Source organism: Callorhinchus milii, unplaced genomic scaffold (assembly GCF_018977255.1).
Source record: "Callorhinchus milii isolate IMCB2004 unplaced genomic scaffold, IMCB_Cmil_1.0 Scaffold1, whole genome shotgun sequence".
NCBI classification, from domain to species: domain Eukaryota; kingdom Metazoa; phylum Chordata; class Chondrichthyes; order Chimaeriformes; family Callorhinchidae; genus Callorhinchus; species Callorhinchus milii.
In genome coordinates, this window is record NW_024704742.1 from 65686196 (window position 1) to 65704138 (window position 17943).

A 17943-nucleotide genomic window follows, 5' to 3' on the forward strand; every position below is an offset into this window, starting at 1 on the left:
AGTACCGACAACAACAACTTGCATTTATATCGCACCCTTCATGTGGGGCAGCATCTCAGAGCATTTGCACCTTTTATATTGGGAGGACGTAACAAGGCAATGAGTTCAAGCGAGCTGATGAGCTTAAAGACACAGAAATAACCCCCTGACTTTTATAATTGCATCTACCTCCAGGAGAAAATACTGGAAAATGATAGGCAAATGGCCAGTCCAGAAAGAATGACAACAATTTGTATTTAAACAGTGGGTATCTCTTACTTTGGGTATGTTTTCGGGTATCACCTATTATTCATGAGTTAAAACCTACATCTATGTTAGACAAGATCCAATATAACAGTAAAGTCTCAAACTGCTGAACAATGGTATTGTTTGATACTGAGCTGGATAGAAAAGGAAGGTGACCGTAGGCACTATGAAAGAGGAAAATCTTCAGGTGCTATCTAAAGACAGGAAGAGGCAAGGCAGAGAGGTTGCGGTAGGGAGCTGAAAGTAGTGGCTGAAAGCACGGCCACTGATGACAAAGTGGAGGGGTCAAGGGACATGAAGAAGTCTGAGCCAGTTGAGCAAAGGGGGCTGGAAGAGAAGTGGGGTGTGAGCAGGTTGGAGAGGTAAGGACATTTAAGACATTAACCATAGAAGTCAATTTTTGATTCCAACAGAACTACAACAACAACTTGCACTTATATAGTGCCCTCCCCACAGGGTAGCGTCTCAGTAGCGCTTAACATTGGCCTGATTCCGAGCTGCGGTGGGGATTAGGAATGAGGTGACCGTAAGCACGGTTGAAAAGAAAGGCTTTCAGGCGGGACTTGAAAAAGGGGAGAGAGGGGGTAAGGCGGAGGGATTGAGGGAGAGTATTCCAGAGTTTGGGGCGTAGTGGCTGAAAGTCCGACCTCCGATGGTGGAGCGGAGGGTGCGACGGATGAGCAGGAGGCCGGTGCCAGTCGAGTGGAGGTGCCGGGTGCTGGATTGGAGAGTGAGGAGGTCAGAGAGGTATAGAGGTGCTAGGGAGTGAAGTGATTTGAACACGAGTGTGAGGATCTTGAAGTCGATCCGTTTGGTGATGGCCAGTGGAGTATGGCCAGACTTGGAGTTTTTGAATAGTGGAGCTGGGGAGACCGCCAAGGAATGCTTTTAGTAATCCAGGTGGGAGGTGACATACCCATGCACAAGGTGTTCGGCTGCATTTGGGGTAAGGTACAGTCGGAGGCGGCAATGTGGTGGAGGTGGAGGAAGGCGGTCCTGGTCAGGGACCGGATGTGAGGGAGGAAGGACAGTTGGGAGTCGAACCGGACGCCTAGATTGCGCACTGGTTCGATGAGTCTGAGGGAGAGACCAGGGAGGTTGAGAAGTTTAGATCTGCAGGAGTGAAGACGTTGATAGGAGCCAAAGAGTATGGTTTCCATCTTGCCCATATTCAGCTGCAGGTTTGCACTCATCCAGGCTCTGATGTCTGCCAGACACGCTGATAGAAAATCGGCAGACCTGGAGTTGGTACTGGAGGAGGCAAAGTAGATTTGTGTGTCATCTGCATACAAATGGAACTTTCTGTGCCTGCGGATGACATGGCCAAGAGGGAGCATGTAGATGAGGACTATACATATACGCATCTTCTATACTAATAGAATGACAATGTCTGTCTGTCTGTCTGTCTGTGCTTCTGGAGGATTTCAATAACTGATTGACGTAGAGACATGATTTATACTTCACCGGAAAGAGCTTGCCGCTGGGAGTGACATGGGAATATTTGAGTTCTGACGAAGGGTCGTGCACCCGAAACATTGACTCACTTTCCTTTCTCCATAGATGTTGCCTGACCTGCTGAGTTTCCCAGTTCTCTCTGTTTTTGTTTCAGATTTCAGCATCTGCAGTATTTGTGTTTTGGGCATATTTATTTTTGGATATCTCCTATTGTTCATGACTTGAGACCTAAAATGTATTACAGTTTTGCATTTTTCGCTGCAGTTACACCTGGTGGCTGCCAAGTTAAAAAAAGTTGTGCTGTGGCATCGTGCAGTTACACTTGGTGGCCACACTGGCTGTCCGTGGCGCTGTGGCATTGTGCATCACAGAGCACACACGTAGCTATGTGGCGGCGGGAACAAAATAAAGAACACAGACAAAGCTAAGCCGCGGCAGCAATAACAAAATTACATTTTTAAAGCGCCTTTCACGTCGGGAGGACGTCTCAGTGATTATAAATTATACATTTACATTCATCATTATAAAGATGTCTAAGCGAATGGGATCACCGTAAAAAACACATCAAGAATGTGAACAAGTCTATGTTAGACAGGATCCAATATAACAAGAGAATCCAGAAGAACAGCTGGAGGGAGCGTGACTGAGATACCAAAGATCCTTTGTCACATGTTGTACACAAAATACACTTTTAAGAGAATCCAAAGATACAGCCATCAGAGAAATGAATTAGCAGTGAGAGGAATTTTCTTACAGTGGAAGAGAAATACAAACAGCAGTGACCGTGATATCACTGTGATTTAGTAGATTGATTATTGATAGCTGACTGTATTTGCACGTGTATTTACCAAGCATCTCGGAGGTTCAATCAGCTCCCTCTTCATTGAGATATTTATTAAAAAATTACGGTGATATATATCTCTATTAAAGAAAGAGCCTTTTTCCATAAAATATTTTAATTAAGTGGAATTTTAGCTTGCTAAATTACGAAGAGTTAAAGGCAGAGATAAGATAGCACTTACATAGAGTTACATAGAGAAATACAATGCTTAAACAAGCCATTCAATCCAATTTGCCCCTTCTATTCCTCTGAATTCACCTCTCCTTAATTATGCATTAAGTTTACTCTTAAATACATTTATACTTTTTGCTTCAACCACAGTTTCAGGCAGTGAGTTCCATATTCTCACCATCCTCTGAGTAAAGAAGTTCCTTCTAAATTCCCCATTACATCTATTACTGGCTATCATATTTATGCCTTCTAGGTTTGGACTCACTGAAAGGGGAAACAACATATGAAGTCGTCTCAACTCCAGAGAGAAAAGCTGCAACATGTTCAATCTTTCTTGATAGCTGTATTCACTCACCACTGGTAACATCCTTGTAAATTTACACTGTATTCTCCTGCATTATGGTAACAGTGCACAGTACTCCAAATGTCTAACCAATGTTTTATATAAATTTAACATGACTTCCTACTTTTATACTCTAGTCCTCTGAACATCTGATAGACTGCCTCTTGTGAATGATCTCAGCCTAGACTGAGAATGTTATCATGAGTTTATTGGTAACACTGGAATTCTATTACTTGAAAAAGACACAGAAACATTGACATTTTCTTCACAGAATGGAACCATTGTCCCTGCATCACTAGTACCTATTTTTCTAAAACAAAAAATGATTAATTCCACTTATCAACTCCCAGCGCGCCTTGATGCTTTTATTCTGCTCAGGTGCTTACCCAGTTCTTTGGAAACATTCTATTGATCCGGCCTGAAAAGCCACACGTAATGATTTTGAAACCCTAATAAATCTCTCAGTGTGTGAAAAAAAACTAACCTTTCACCTATTTTTTCTGCTAACAAGCTATGCCCTGTTATCACCGATTCTCCAGCAAACAAAATAGTCCTTGCATTTGATATAGTGCCTTATCACGTTGTTGAGTGGTCTCAAAGTGCTTCACAGAATATACTGTAAAGTGAACTGACTATGCATTTTGTGCAGGAAGCAAGGCAGCCATTTGTGCACAGCTGTATCCCACAAAGAGTTGTGGATTGAATGACCAAATAACAAGATCAAAAATCTTTATACCAGTCATCCGGGAAAAGTTGGGAATTAGACAAATGCTTGAAAAAGAGGGCTATTAAAGGGGCTGAGGAATGAGTAGAAGAGTGGGACTAGATCCTTTCAGGAGTAACCTGTGAGGAGGAATAAAGCTTGCATCCTTACCATTCAATTGAGGTCATTCTGCTGAGACACCCAATGCAATTATTTATCAACTACATGCATTTTTGTCTCCTCTCAGTTTTCTGTCAGCATTGTTCAATGTCCGCTGGAGACCATTGGCAGAAGAAAGAAGTGTCGAGACTTGCTCCTGGAGATGTGTGTCAGCCTGGCTCAGTGGTAGCGTTCTCGCCTCTGAGTCGGAAGGTTGTGGGTTCAAACCCCACATCAGGACTTGAAATCACATTGTCTAACAATCCAATGCAGTGCTTGGGGGTGTTGCAAAGTCAGAGGTGCCATGCTTCAGATGAGTCATTAAACTGAGGTCTCATCTGCCTGTTCAGGTGGATGGTAAACATCCCATGGCAGTATTCGAAAAGAGAATGGAGTTTCTCCTGGTGTTCTGGCCACCAATTCCTCAAATAAAATTGGTCACTCATTAATTGGCTGTTTGTGATACCTTGCTGTGTGCAATTAGCTGACACATTTTGTTCACAAAATACACAGTAAATCCACTTGACAGTATATCCTGTGAAGTGCTTTGAGATGTCTTTACAATGTGATAGGTCGGAATGAAATGCAAGGATTATTATTATTACTCTATGGATCAAAGCAGTCTGCATTTCAGTGAAGTATTGTAAGACTGAACATGAATCAGATTAAAGAGTTTGATAGTTTACTGTCTGATACATTGTGAGTCATATACCCCTGTGGTCAGAATTCTCTTTAACTTATTGCTCACTGTGCAGTTATTCCTTAATAACGTACAGCTCGTCTCAGTGTTAAGATGAATAAATCAAGGCAGTTAAAGTACTGAGTGGCACCGAGCCACAACATCGTAGTCGTGGAGAAGAAAATATTTGGCAACATGAAAAGTTAAATCCCTACATTTATCCTCATGTTCAACATCCCGAATGTAATATAATAATAATCCTTGCATTTGATTTAGTGCCTTATCACATCTTCGAGACGTCTCAAAGCGCTTCACAGAATATACTGTAAAGTGAATTGACTGTATATTTTGTGGGCAAAACGCGGCAGCCAATTGCGCACAGCAGTGTCCCATGTACTGTTTGTTATAAGGAGTTGACACTTGCACCATTGAGAATTGCTATAGCAACATTTCAAGTATGACACCTTTGCAATAATTTGCAGTGATAACAATAATTTGCTGTGTGCAATTGGCTGCCACATTTCGCCCACAAAATACACAATCAATCCAGTATATTCTGTGAAGCTCTTTGAGACATCTCAACCACATGATAAGGCGCTATATCAAGAGCAAGGATTGTTATTAATAAAATCATGCTTAATTGAAACAGATTGTTTTATTGCACCCATATTTTTAACATCCATAGATACACTGAAGTCTAATAATATTTTTATCATGATCCAAACAATCTGGAAACATGGGGACACAGACTCCAGCTCGGAAGAGGGAAGATTAACAGACGGTTCAGATATACACTAACCTCTTGATAACAAGACACAGTCTTAACTTGTCTCTACCACTTAAGTAGCCATGCTGTCAATATCCCGTCTGTTTCCCATGCAAAATGTTAATAAGGGACTCTGCTTTATTTGTCACTCCACATAACACATAACTAATAGCATCCTAGAAGTTCTTGATGATGCACGTCTAACTAACCACTTCGGATAACTCGTCACTGAACCTTTTTTCCTTGAGTGACAAAAAGGAGTTTACTGTATTACTTCACATGGATAGTGGCAAATAATTGGAATAGACCACTCCAATATGCAGCTTATGTCACCAAATTCAAGAGAGAATTCCGTAGCTATTTGGCAAACAAAATCAATTGAAGTTTATGAGAAATAAAGTAATGTAGATGATATATTTGTAACTTTCGGTTAAGTAACCTTTTCTGTTCTTTCACATTCCTATATTCATAGTATACTTATGAGGAATCAACGCATAATAATAACATTTGATATAGAGTCTTTCATGTCAGGAGGATGTCTCAAAGTACTTCACAATATATACTTTTAAGTGGAGTGACTTTGGTGAGCATGGCAGCCAATTTGTGCACAACAGCCATGAATGGCTAATTTTATTTTTGATGATTGTTGACCAAGAGAAACACTCTTCTTTCAGAGTCCCATGTGATCTTTAATGTCCATCTAAACAGGCAGAAAGACCTTGATTTAACATCGCACTCATTTAATATACACTACTCATGGCATAGCACATCACGCTTCAAATCTACTGCACACCACTGAAACAAAGGACATAATTTTCTACAAAAATACTGATAATCAGTAGAGCCGAATCTGCTATAATGTAATGGGTAAAAGTAGTGTATAGTGATCAAAGAACAAGTGAGCTGACGACATGTTGTACCTGAATCACCATTGGAATTAGAGTGACCTCCTGTGGTCAATTTGCTGTACTGTATTAGATGCGGTTGTTACAAACAAAGGAATTGTCCACGGTTATTTATTTTAAAAAATCCTTTTACCAATAAGGGAGCAGAAGCTTACAAATGAAACTCTCAGTCCTAAAATGAATTTCTCAGATATTCATGAAGTCATACGTAGCCAGTTATTAAATGTTACAGTACATAATGATGCTTCTTATTTACAGCAATTGTTTTGTTTAAGTCTGGCTTGTTTTCTGCCAATTCTCTTGCATCATAGAAAGCTCAAGGATCTTTGTGGCTGGAAGCCAGTTGACAATTTCTGCACTTATGTGTGCAGCAACCTTTTAAACGCCAGCAGCCACAAAACGCAGCATCCTTCCTTTGTGGAGTCCTGTAGCATATTGGTTGAAGCTCTCGCCTTGCAAGCGAGAGGACCCGATGTTGATTTCCATGAAGGACAAAATCTTTGTCACGTTTCCTTACTCCACACAGCTTATTATTTTGCATCTCCAAGGCACAAAACTACAACAACAACTTGTATTTATATAATGTCCTTCACGTGGGGTAGCATCTCGGAGCACTGACTAGAGGAGTTGGGATAATTTTGAGATCCAATGTACAGGACTTGCAAGTAGAGACTTGCTGATAACCGGAAAGTGCATCATCATAATAATTCTTGCATTTGATATAGCGCCTTTACACATCATTGAGACGTTTCAAAGTGCTTCACAGAATATACCGTAAAGTTAATTAACTATTTTGTGGATGAAATGTGCCAGTTAATTGCACACAGCACTGTCAACAAACAGTTGTGGATTACATTTTTGAAATTTTTTTTTGAAGAGATTATTACCCCCAGAAAAGCAATCTGCCAATTGACTAACCCGAATTCCTACTTTCTGCTGGGTAAACAGAAGTGTGAGGAGCATGGGAATCGAACCCAGGTCCTCTGGCTTGCGAGGCTTGTGCTGTAACCTGTCAGACTCTGGCCACTGGAAATATGATTTTGCACCCACTCCCTACAGTGGCTGGATGTTCGACCGCAATACAGCAGTGAATTCATTGGAAGCCATTTTCCTCTCAGAAATACTTCCAATGAATGAAAATAGACAAGCGACTCAAATTCAGATTGAGCCTGTAATGACGAGGTCTATTTTGCACTTAGTTATGGTTTAAGGGTTGAAATGGTGAGCATAATAAAGTGATGTAGTAGCTAAAATGTTAATGACAGCAAAGTGCTGCATTGTAGAATCCTGGACAAGGTATTTCTTGCTGATAAAGACGTGTTGCAGAAATAGGCATTGGCGACTCATTAACACGGAAAATTAGTCATGAAATGGGCAATGAATACTCAGCTTCATAAAATACCAAAGAATCTGGTGTTAGCATAGCTAACAATCCTGACATTGAGATAGAGCTCTCACATGTGATAGGTTCAATGGAAGTGCAGTTTTGAGTTGTTTTCAGCAGTTAACATTTATAAACCTGGCCTTGCAGTGAGGCATTATTAAGCAGACAAGAGACTAGATATCTGTAAACATTAGTATCTGTGCATTATTAGATTTAAAACAAGTTATTTTATCTCAAAAAATGCCTACATTGCTGTGCTACTCCCAAGACAATTTTTATAACTAGCATATTCAGTTCACTCTCTCCAAGTCTAATATCTTGTCCTTTCCAAAGTATTCTGCAGAGGTATAGAAATTGTTTATCCATTGCAATGAAAATAATGGGATAATCAATTTGTTTCACCTTATTGTGAATTATTTTTATTGTGCCTCCACAATTTTGATTTATGCTGTATAATTGAAGTGATGCATAGAATGTAGGATAGTAGTTAGAGGTTCCCATGTCTTGCAATTTGCTGTGATGGGGTTTCTTGGAGATGTAATTTTTCTGACTGTGATGCTAACTCTTTCCTTCAGAGGTGTTTCTCAACTCCGTTATACAATGTTTTCATAATCCACAAGATGTAGGACAATAAGACCTTTTGGGTTTGAAGGATTTAAGATCTTTTTAACAATGCTCCAGGGTCACAATAAATTGCTTCCCATTGTTTAGCATTGCACTCTTTTTTCCCCTGTAGGGTTTGGTCATTTTATTGAAAATTCCATAATAAATTACAAATATACCAGGAAAAATAAGGGGTGGGAAAGAAATTTTAATGATCAAATAATTTTGCAAATCTACTGTGAATGCTAGTACGTTACAGTAAATTAATTTTGTGAATACATTTTGATAAAATTGTATTTCATGTGTATTTCACCCACGAAATACAGTCACTACACGTAAGGGTATAGTGAATGACTAATTTTATCTGGGGGATTGTTGTCCAGAACACTGGGAGATACTCCCTTCTCTTTTCGAATCGTGCCTTTAACGTTCACCCGAACAGGCAGACAATTTAACATCTCATCCAAAGGAAGGCACCCCCAATGTAGTGCTACATTGCAATGGCTGCTTGGACTGTATGAGTTCTAAGTCCAACATGGGGCTTGAACCACAACCTTCTGACTCAGAAGCAAAAGTGCTTTCAACCATGTTAGGCTGACACACCCTCAAGCATGCATTGGGACATTAACTTAGACGAGCTCAGAACTCCATAATCCATTTTCAGAAGATCACAAGATTGGTTTGTATGAAGAAGGTCACTCAGCCCATCTGATCTCATCCTTCCAGAATACATACTCTTCCATCTTCCCATTACAGGACCAAGCCGTTTTTTACTTATTAAATTATATTGGTATGATCAAAGAGAAAGGAAATTGTTACACTAATTTGAATTTTGACTGATGATCATGGTAATGAGAATTGAAGCAAAATTAAATAGAAAGCAGATACAAATCTACTTGGCACTGCATGTATCAGCACAAGCTGGCGAATAATGATATAATTTCACGTGGTACCAACCTTTAAATGCACAACAGGACAAACCCGTAGGGAGAACTGTACCATGTAGGTTTATTTAAACTGCTGAATAAAGTTTATATTGGTACAAAGGTTTGCAATACGCACAGCTGACCAATCGTACACATGACTATTTCCCACGGGTGTGTTGTTAAGCCGTATATATGAACAAGTACATTCTAACCACTCGCAATCAAACATTAAACTCTACATAATAAAGTGCTATACGGATGGTTCTACCACATCACATTTCATGCTTTCTAAAGTGCAGAAACAAAGTCTTTATACTGACCCGCAAAAACAAATGCTTTTCATAATTCATCTATTTTATTTTCCACAAGTCTCTTGAAATACTGTATATTAAAACCTTTCACCGTAAATACTAAGCTTAATACTGCTTAACCTACACTCTCATGTTCAACAAGTGGTTTTGTGTACGCGTAGTATAGGATTCATGGGAACATCATGGCACCATCTTGTGATCCGTCAGCCAACTAGGTTTGAAGGCAGGCAGTCGCACAAAGCCCTCTGCTCCACTCGCAGCAGCAGATCTTCAGTCTGTAGAATACATAAAGGGCAGCATTATCATACAATCAACAACCCCCCACCCCCCTCATTTCATTTTAAACATTGCCAGCCTCTTTCATCCTGGGCTGGATTGGAAGTCATTTTACAGCCTCAAGATTAGAAGAAACAAAGATTCACAGATAAAGTAGGTAGTACAGATACTTAACACATTAAAAAAAATACAATACATACTTATTAATAGATAGCCACAAATTCAATGGATTTAATCATTCAGCCATTTTCTATAATCTTAAGCTTTTACTGCAAATTTTCTTTTCTGCAATTTTTAAAAATTAAATATACAAATCTATCAATAAACACATTGAATATATCAAGAGCAATTCATTTTACTGCCTTGTCAATAATTAGCTTAGGCTTTACATAACCTTATTAGATGCTAAATCAAAAAATAAATCAAACCCCTAACATCAATGTAAATATTCTCTCTGAGGTAGGATGAAGGTGAAGTTCAGGTGGATATTTCTGGGAGTGAAGTGGATATAGGTGAAACAAATTATTTTCAATCAGATAATAATAATCCTTGCATTTGATATGAGGCTTTTCATGTCTTCTAGACATCTCAAAGAGCTTCACAGAATATACTGTAAAGTGAATTGACTGTATATTTGTGAGCGAACGCGCAGCCAATTGCGAACAGCAGTGTCCCACAAACAGTCGCAGATTGAAAATGACCAATTTATTATTGTTTTTTGGAGGGATTATGATGGTGCAAGAGGTAACTTGTCATACCGATAGCATAAACGCAGCAGCTAAGCTGGCATTTGCCAATATTTGGATGTATGATTATGAAACTCTACAGAATAGGGGCAGAGTATCCTTCACTTTTACTGAAATGCTTTCCTTATCCTTATTTTTTGCTGATTCAAACTGCATTAATGTATAGGAACTACATATCATCTAATGGTTTGGATTATCCAATTGGTTTGGGCTGTCCATTTTAAATCTTATCTTTGTTAGGTGCTATATATGAAATTGAAGCATCCTGTATTCTTTGGACATTTAATAGTTATATTTTATTTTGAAGTTATCGACCAAAAAGCATCCTATCCTCAGGCCACTTCTTGCACGACTCCCAGAATCAAAGTATCCAATTGTTACAGTGAGCATTGTATACTTACTCTAGTGTTCAGATTATTTGCAGTCCTTTTCAAGTCCTGCAGTGCCCTCTGCATGAATTCAAAGGCATGGCAGTCAACGCATGGACGGCCTGTGGAAGGCACATTAGGATAATACATGTAAGTCAAACCTGTTCATGTTGATTCAGATAAACAAGGTTTTTTGGCCCAATTGTCGAACATTGACAAGACAGAGGCTCTCCTGGTGGGCTCCAGTCAGCACTTTCTAACCCCAGTCACTGACTGCAGCAAACTGCTTAGGTGCACACTCCAACATATGGAGCCTGTGCAGATCCATGGTGTCTTGTTCCCCACTTAAATATCCTTTTACTCTCACAGGGAGCGCCAGTAAACCCATGTTCAACAATAGACTTATTTTGTACTGATATATGCCTTTACTTACTCTATTCAGCCTTTTAGAGATTGCATAGAATTGAAAGGAACAGTGACAAAAAGGTTCAGTATATGTAAAGTCAAAAAGGTAATGAAAAGGAGTCACATGAAAGAAATAGAGAAGAGATTGAAAGAAAAAAAACACTTTAATCTAAAAATGTGATACAATTGCAACAAAAAAACATCATTGGTAGAAGCTTGAAATGGCAAGCTGCCTTTCATTCATGCCTTTCACCAAGGATAACATCTCAAACATGATTTAATGGAAAGATTCGGATCAACGAGCAGAATGAGAAGCAGGGCAGTTCGAAAATTCTAACCCAGGCAACAACAACAACAAAATTACATTTATAGAGCGCCTTCATGTCGGGAGGATGTCCCAAAGTGCTGAACAGTCAGGTGTCAGGACCTGAGCATTGGGGAGGGGTGAGGGAAGGCAGAGAGGCGGGAAGGCGATCAAAGGCACGATCAAAGAGAAGGGTCTTGAGATCAGCCTTGAAGGAGGCAAGAGAGGAAGCGAGGCGAAGGGACTGTGGGATGGAGTTCCAGAGTGTGGGGGCAGAGAAGCTGAAAGCTCGATGGTAGAGCGGGTCGGGGGGCTCATGGATGGCATTGAAAGTGAGGAACGAGGATCTTGAACTCAATCCTCTGGGGGATGGGGAGCCAGTGGAGTCGGGCGAGGGTGGGAGTGATGGGGTCACGGGGCCCGGTGCGTGAGAGTACACGAGCTGCAGAGTTTTGGATGATCCGCAGGTTGTGAAGGGAAGAGTTGGGAAGGCCGATGAGGAGGGAGTTTCCGTATTCGAGCCTTGATATGACGAATGCGTGGGTGAGGGTTTCGGCAGCCTGAGGGGTGAGGCAGTGGCGGAGTCTGGCAATCAGTAACTTGATGTCGGACAGGCAGTCAGTCAGGAATGCCAGTAGTCCTGGAGTTCAGGGTGGAGGCAGAGAGATAGAGTTGGGTGTCATCCGCATACATGTGGAAATTTACCCCATGTCTGCGGATGATGTCACCAAGGAGGAGCATATAGAGGGTGAAGAGGAGGGGATCGAGGACAGAGCCCTGAGGAACACCACACAAGACGGTGCGGGGGCTGGAGGAGAAGCCGTTTGCAGAAACAAAGTGGAGACGGTGTGAAAGATAGGACCTGAACCAGTCAAGGACAGAACCTTGAAGCTTGAGGTGGGAGGAGAGTCGGTGAAGGAGTAATGAATGGTCCACTGTATCAAAGGCTGCGGAGAGGTCAAGGAGGCAGAAGGAGCCCTGGTCGCACATGGTCAGGATGTCGTTTGTGACCGAGACCGGAGCAGTTTCTGTACTGTAAGCAGCACGGAAACCCAATTGGACGGATTCATGGAGGGAGTGAGAGGAGAGGAAAGAGCGAAGCTGGGAGGCGGGTCAAAGAGATAGGTTAAGAAGTTTGAAGGTAGGTAGTTCTACTCAAGATATAGGTATTTGATCACAGAGCTCAAGAAACTAGGGGAATAGCAGCTGAAGGTTTGGACCCCAAAACTGAAACAGACAGGCAAGGAACAAAATATGGAACATTACAACAACCTCCCCCCCACCCTACTCAGCTGCTCAGCCAAATGTGTAAAGCACTTTGAGACACACCCTGATGTGAAAGTCACTGCGTAAATGTAAATTGTATTGCACTGTAACAATTTGCATGATTCACTCTTAGGATTTTCGAAAGCTTAATAAGTATAATATATAATAATATAGGTGAAGACAAATTATTTTCAATCAGATAATAATAATCCTTGCATTTGATATAGCGCTTTTCACATCTTCTAGACGCCTCAAAGCGCTTCACAGAATATGCTGTAAAGTAACAAGTACCAGATCGGATGCCGAGCGAGGAAAAATGGGAGGCGAATATAAGCGTGGTTGAAAAGCTAGGTTTTTAGGCAGGATTTAAGGACAGATAAATAAGTGGAGATGCAGAGGGTGTAGAGAGGAGTTCCTGGGGTAGGGGCATAGATGCACAACAGGCCAAAGTTTGCGAAGCAGATACGATGAGTGGAGTAGAAGGTTACAGAGATAGAGAGATGCTAGGATGTGAAGGTAATTCTAGGTGAAGACCTTAAAGACAAAACCTATAACTAATAAATGCTTGGAACTGTGGAGGAAGCAGCAGTACCTTACAACCCAATGTGCTGCTGCATTTGGATCTAGAATGAGTTATCAAATAGAAATCCCAACAGAGCTTTTTCTATTCTCCAATATGGGCCTGAAACCCTTTTAAACAAACAAAATGAGGCATGGCGCCACGGATGGATAAAAACGCCACGAGGAAATCAAATCTAATCACATAAATCGGCTTTATCTTGAGTTTTATTGATCTGTGGTTTAAATTATTTTCTAAGCCATCTCACTGAAAACAAACATGCGCAAGAAGTGCATAAAATGAATCAAGTGAATCAAAATCTATGACTTCCTAGCAGAACGCTGCCCCAGTGAAGCCATCAATATTTTGATTCTAATTCACGACTCTTTCACTGTAATACCTGTCCCTTATGTGGCCTCCAAAATGGCCCAATTGAGTTTGCTCCAATAGGCACCTCTGACAATTCACAAAATTACACAGAACATTACAGCATGGAAAAGCCCATTCAGCCTAATTAGTGCATGCCTTGTTTATTCTCAACATGAGCCTCCAATCCACCTAATGCCCTCTACCATACCCCCTATTCCACACTCTGACAAACCTCTTAAGAATTTGTTTTCCAAATTGCCCAAGTTATAATCTTAAATTCATCGCCTGAAATTAGATACCAGTGGACAGAGTTCTCATTTTAAATGCATCATCCTAAACTAGTAATTGTTGCTAATGGATATTACCAGAAAACAAACTCTCTGTGGATAGTTGATAAAATTCTGCTTTCAAACTCATTGTGTTTTGAAAATTTTTAATTTTAATTAAACATGTAAATGTTCAGTTATTATTAATGTGCATTTGTATAGCCCTTTTTACATGATATCTTGGGAGTGCTTTTACAGAGATATTGCTGAAAGCAATTGGTTGAAGAGGTGTCATTGAGGAGTGCGATGGAGAAGTTAAGAGAGAAAGTTTTAAGAGGGAAGGATATAGCAGCTGAAGGCTCAGTTTGAGTTTGCAGAGCAGAAGAACGAGGCTTATTATTATAAGATCTGGTGCATTATGTACTCTGGTTTCCTACAAAGCTAAAAATGCCACTGTACACTGATAGTTCTATATGTGTTAAATTATTCTTGTTTGTATAACATAGCGTGCCACACTTTGAATGAAACCAAAATGGTCAGTGTGCATTCCCTACACTGGAGATAACTGAACTGCTCTAATCCCAATTCTCTGCTTTTGCGCTTTTATATTCTTCCTTTCAAATATTTAACCAATTCCCTTTGAAAGGTTTTTATTGTCTCAGAGTCAATAGGAACTTGTAACAAAACATTCCATAGTCCGATAACCCCGACTAGTTACCACCATCCATCAACTAGCAAGAAATAATCTTTCACTATCTATCCACTCAAAACCTTTCAGAATTTTAAACAGCTTTATTGGACCCTCTCTGAACCTTTCTGTTTAAGTGGAAACAAACCCAATTTTTAAGCCTTTGCTTATTATCTATAATCCCTTATCATTGTGAATTTATGCTCTGCCCTTTCTATGACTCTGTCCTTTCTTTGTGCAAAACTCCAAATAAGGGCAATCAATATCTTGCGTAAATTTAACCTTACTTCCTTGCTTTATTTTCAACGACCCGTATATAAAACCCTGAACCCGATTTCCCCTTTCATAGCCTTTTTACCTGCACTCCTATCTCTGAAGTTCAAGGTACTGTATACAGGCCGTTAAAATCGGAGGCCCATGATGGGCTGGAATTGTATCTTAAGTTGATGTTAACCAAAAGGGTTTCCTAGCCTATTACCTTGTCAGAGATGATATATAGAATGGGCAAAGTAGAAAAACATGGAGAAAAAAANTCTATCCACAAACAACATCTAAAAAGCCACAGGACTGCAACTGTCCAGTGATGGATGCCATGGAAATAAAAGTGTGAAAGTTATAACATTTTAAGCATAATAACTTCACTCTAAGGTGCAATACACCATTAGAATAGATTAATATACAATAAATTACCAATTATAATATTAAATGGGTAGGCCTTAGGCTTTATCACATAACAGATTATTATTACCACATAGCAGATTACTAGTTTACACATCATGTGAAGAATCAAAGGAAGAGTAGCTTAAGGGGGTTTAAATAAACATGAACATGGTGATAGATCCATATTTATATGGCCAACAAGTGAGTGGCCCACTCTGCCTTCCCCCACTTCCGCAATGTCACCCGGCTCCGACACTATCTTGCACCGCAGGCCGCCAAATCCCTCAACATGCCTTCATTACATCGAGGCTCGACTATGCAAACTCACTGCTTGTCGGCCTTCCCACCGCCTCCCTCCACAGGCTGCAGATCATCCAGAACTCTGCAGCCCATGTCCTCTCCCGCACCAGACTCCACGACCCTATCCTTGCCCAATTCCACTGGCTTCCCCTCACACAGAGGATACAGTTCAAGATCCTGGTCCTCACCTTCAAACCCCTCCATGACCTCAACTCCGCCCTACCTCTCCGACCCTTTAACCCCCTACCATTCTGTTCGCTCCCTCCACTCAGCGGGCTCTGGCCTGCTTCACGTCCCCTGCCTTGCTCACCCCACTATCGGCGGGCCTTCCGCCACTCTGCACCCACCCCCTGGAACTCCATCCCGCAGTCCCTCTTCTCGCCCCTTCCAAGACCCTCCTCTTCGACTGTGCTTTCAGTCTCCCTCCCCCAACCCTCAGCTCAGGTCTGTAACTCTGTCTGTCCAGCGCCTTGGAACGTCCTCCTGACGTAAAAGGCGCTATATAAATGTAATTTTGTTGTTTTTGGTTCCTGTGAAAAACGCCCTACAGAGTGTTTATTATGAAGAAGGTCCTGTGGTCCTTTCAATCTGATGCTTTCAGAATATCAATCCTTTTACAATATCATTCCGGCATCAAGCTGCTCCTTAAATAGCCCTTGCATTAGCCAATCCCTCATAGTAACAAGAGTTGAGAAGGAATATTTGAGAGGTTGGGTGGGCATGAGAAAAGAAATTCTGCAAATTTTAAATGTCATTAATGCAATTGGATTGCCATTGTTGGTAACTGCATTTCCCAGCTCTAAAATACCAGGCAGTACAACAGAATGATGTTATTTGCATATAGAAAATTTAGAAGTATACTAATATTTATACACAATCTAAATATATACACAGAATATATTAATATTCATAGATACAATAAATTATCTAATATACACACACATACATGATGGATATTATATAGATATACAAACATTTAAGTCATATAATGACAAACAATATTTATGTTACATATATATATTGCTGTTTACATAGATTACATGCAAATTATACATAAACAATGCTCTTTATAGGCAAATCATAATAATAATCCTTGCATTTGATGAGAGTGATTTTCCATTATTATATCCAATAATAACATAGGTAGTTTGGAACATATGTGCATGCAACTGTCAGGAGGGTGGAAGGCGAACTAGATGGAACATGTCTTTTTTTGTGTAGCATTTCTTATGTCCTGATTTAACACGTCCTTGAGATGCCTCAAAGCGCTTCACTGGATATACTGTATTTTGTGGGCAAAAATTGAAATTAAACATATAGAATGCACACAAGCAATTATTGAATTATATATAGAACTTAAATTATTAAATAAATAAGGCATTATATCAAATGCAAGGATTATTATTATTAGTATTATTATTATGTGTGTGTATAAAATAATTGAAGTAACATTGTTATTGTGCACATGAGCCCAACTGACACTGAGCCTCAGACCAGTAGGACAGGGCAGGGCTGGGCAGGGCTGGGCAGGACAGGGCAGGGCAAGACAGGGCAGGACAGGGCAGGGCTGGACAGGGCAGGGCTGGACAGGGCAGGACAGGGCAGGGCTGGACAGGGCAGGGCTGGACAGGGCAGGGCTGGACGGGCAGGGCTGGACAGGGCAGGACAGGGCAGGACAGGGCAGGGCTGGACAGGGCAGGGCAGGACAGGGCAGGGCTGGACAGGGCAGGACAGGGCAGGGCTGGACAGGGCAGGGCTGGGCAGGGGGGGACACTCACTTTCGGCCGGGATCACGGTGCCGGATTGCGAGTCCTGTTCGGCTGCTCTCACCCCGGAGACGGTGAGGAGGAGGAGGAGAGAGCAGCAGAGCGCCCGGGAGCCTCGCACCGCCATCATCTTCTGCCCGACGCCGCCGCTCTGACAGAGAAAGAAACACACAGAGTCCGCGGTTTTATGATCAACACAACCGCTCCCTCTCACACAGACTCCACAGCGACTCCGATGAACGTGTTTGTGTTTTTATCTAAATGTCTCTGTGTATATATATATATGTGTGTGTGTGTGAGACACACAACCGTGTTTTCCCCTCTCGTCTCCCCCTTAATTGTTTTTCAAACAAACCCTTCCCAACCGTCCCTCCCTCAACGACGGCGGCGGTGGGTGGGACAAACCAAAAAACGTGGCGACGCGACGTGATTGATGCCCGGCTCTGCCAATCGGCTGCGGGAACGTGGAGGAGGGGGG

The 17943-nt window shown here is 41.2% G+C and overlaps 1 protein-coding gene across 1 annotated transcript; it reads right to left on the reverse strand.

Moving 5' to 3' along the window:
* Nucleotides 1-9239: 9239 nt before the first annotated feature.
* Nucleotides 9240-17873, reverse strand: cunh4orf48 (chromosome unknown C4orf48 homolog). Its single transcript, XM_007900381.2, has 3 exons — nt 17478-17873; nt 10916-11004; nt 9240-9767 (listed from the first exon to the last, which is right to left on the reverse strand). Exons 1-3 carry the CDS (start codon nt 17593-17595, stop codon nt 9696-9698), a joined length of 279 nt encoding a protein of 92 aa, XP_007898572.2. The 5' UTR covers nt 17596-17873; the 3' UTR covers nt 9240-9695.
* Nucleotides 17874-17943: the final 70 nt, after the last annotated feature.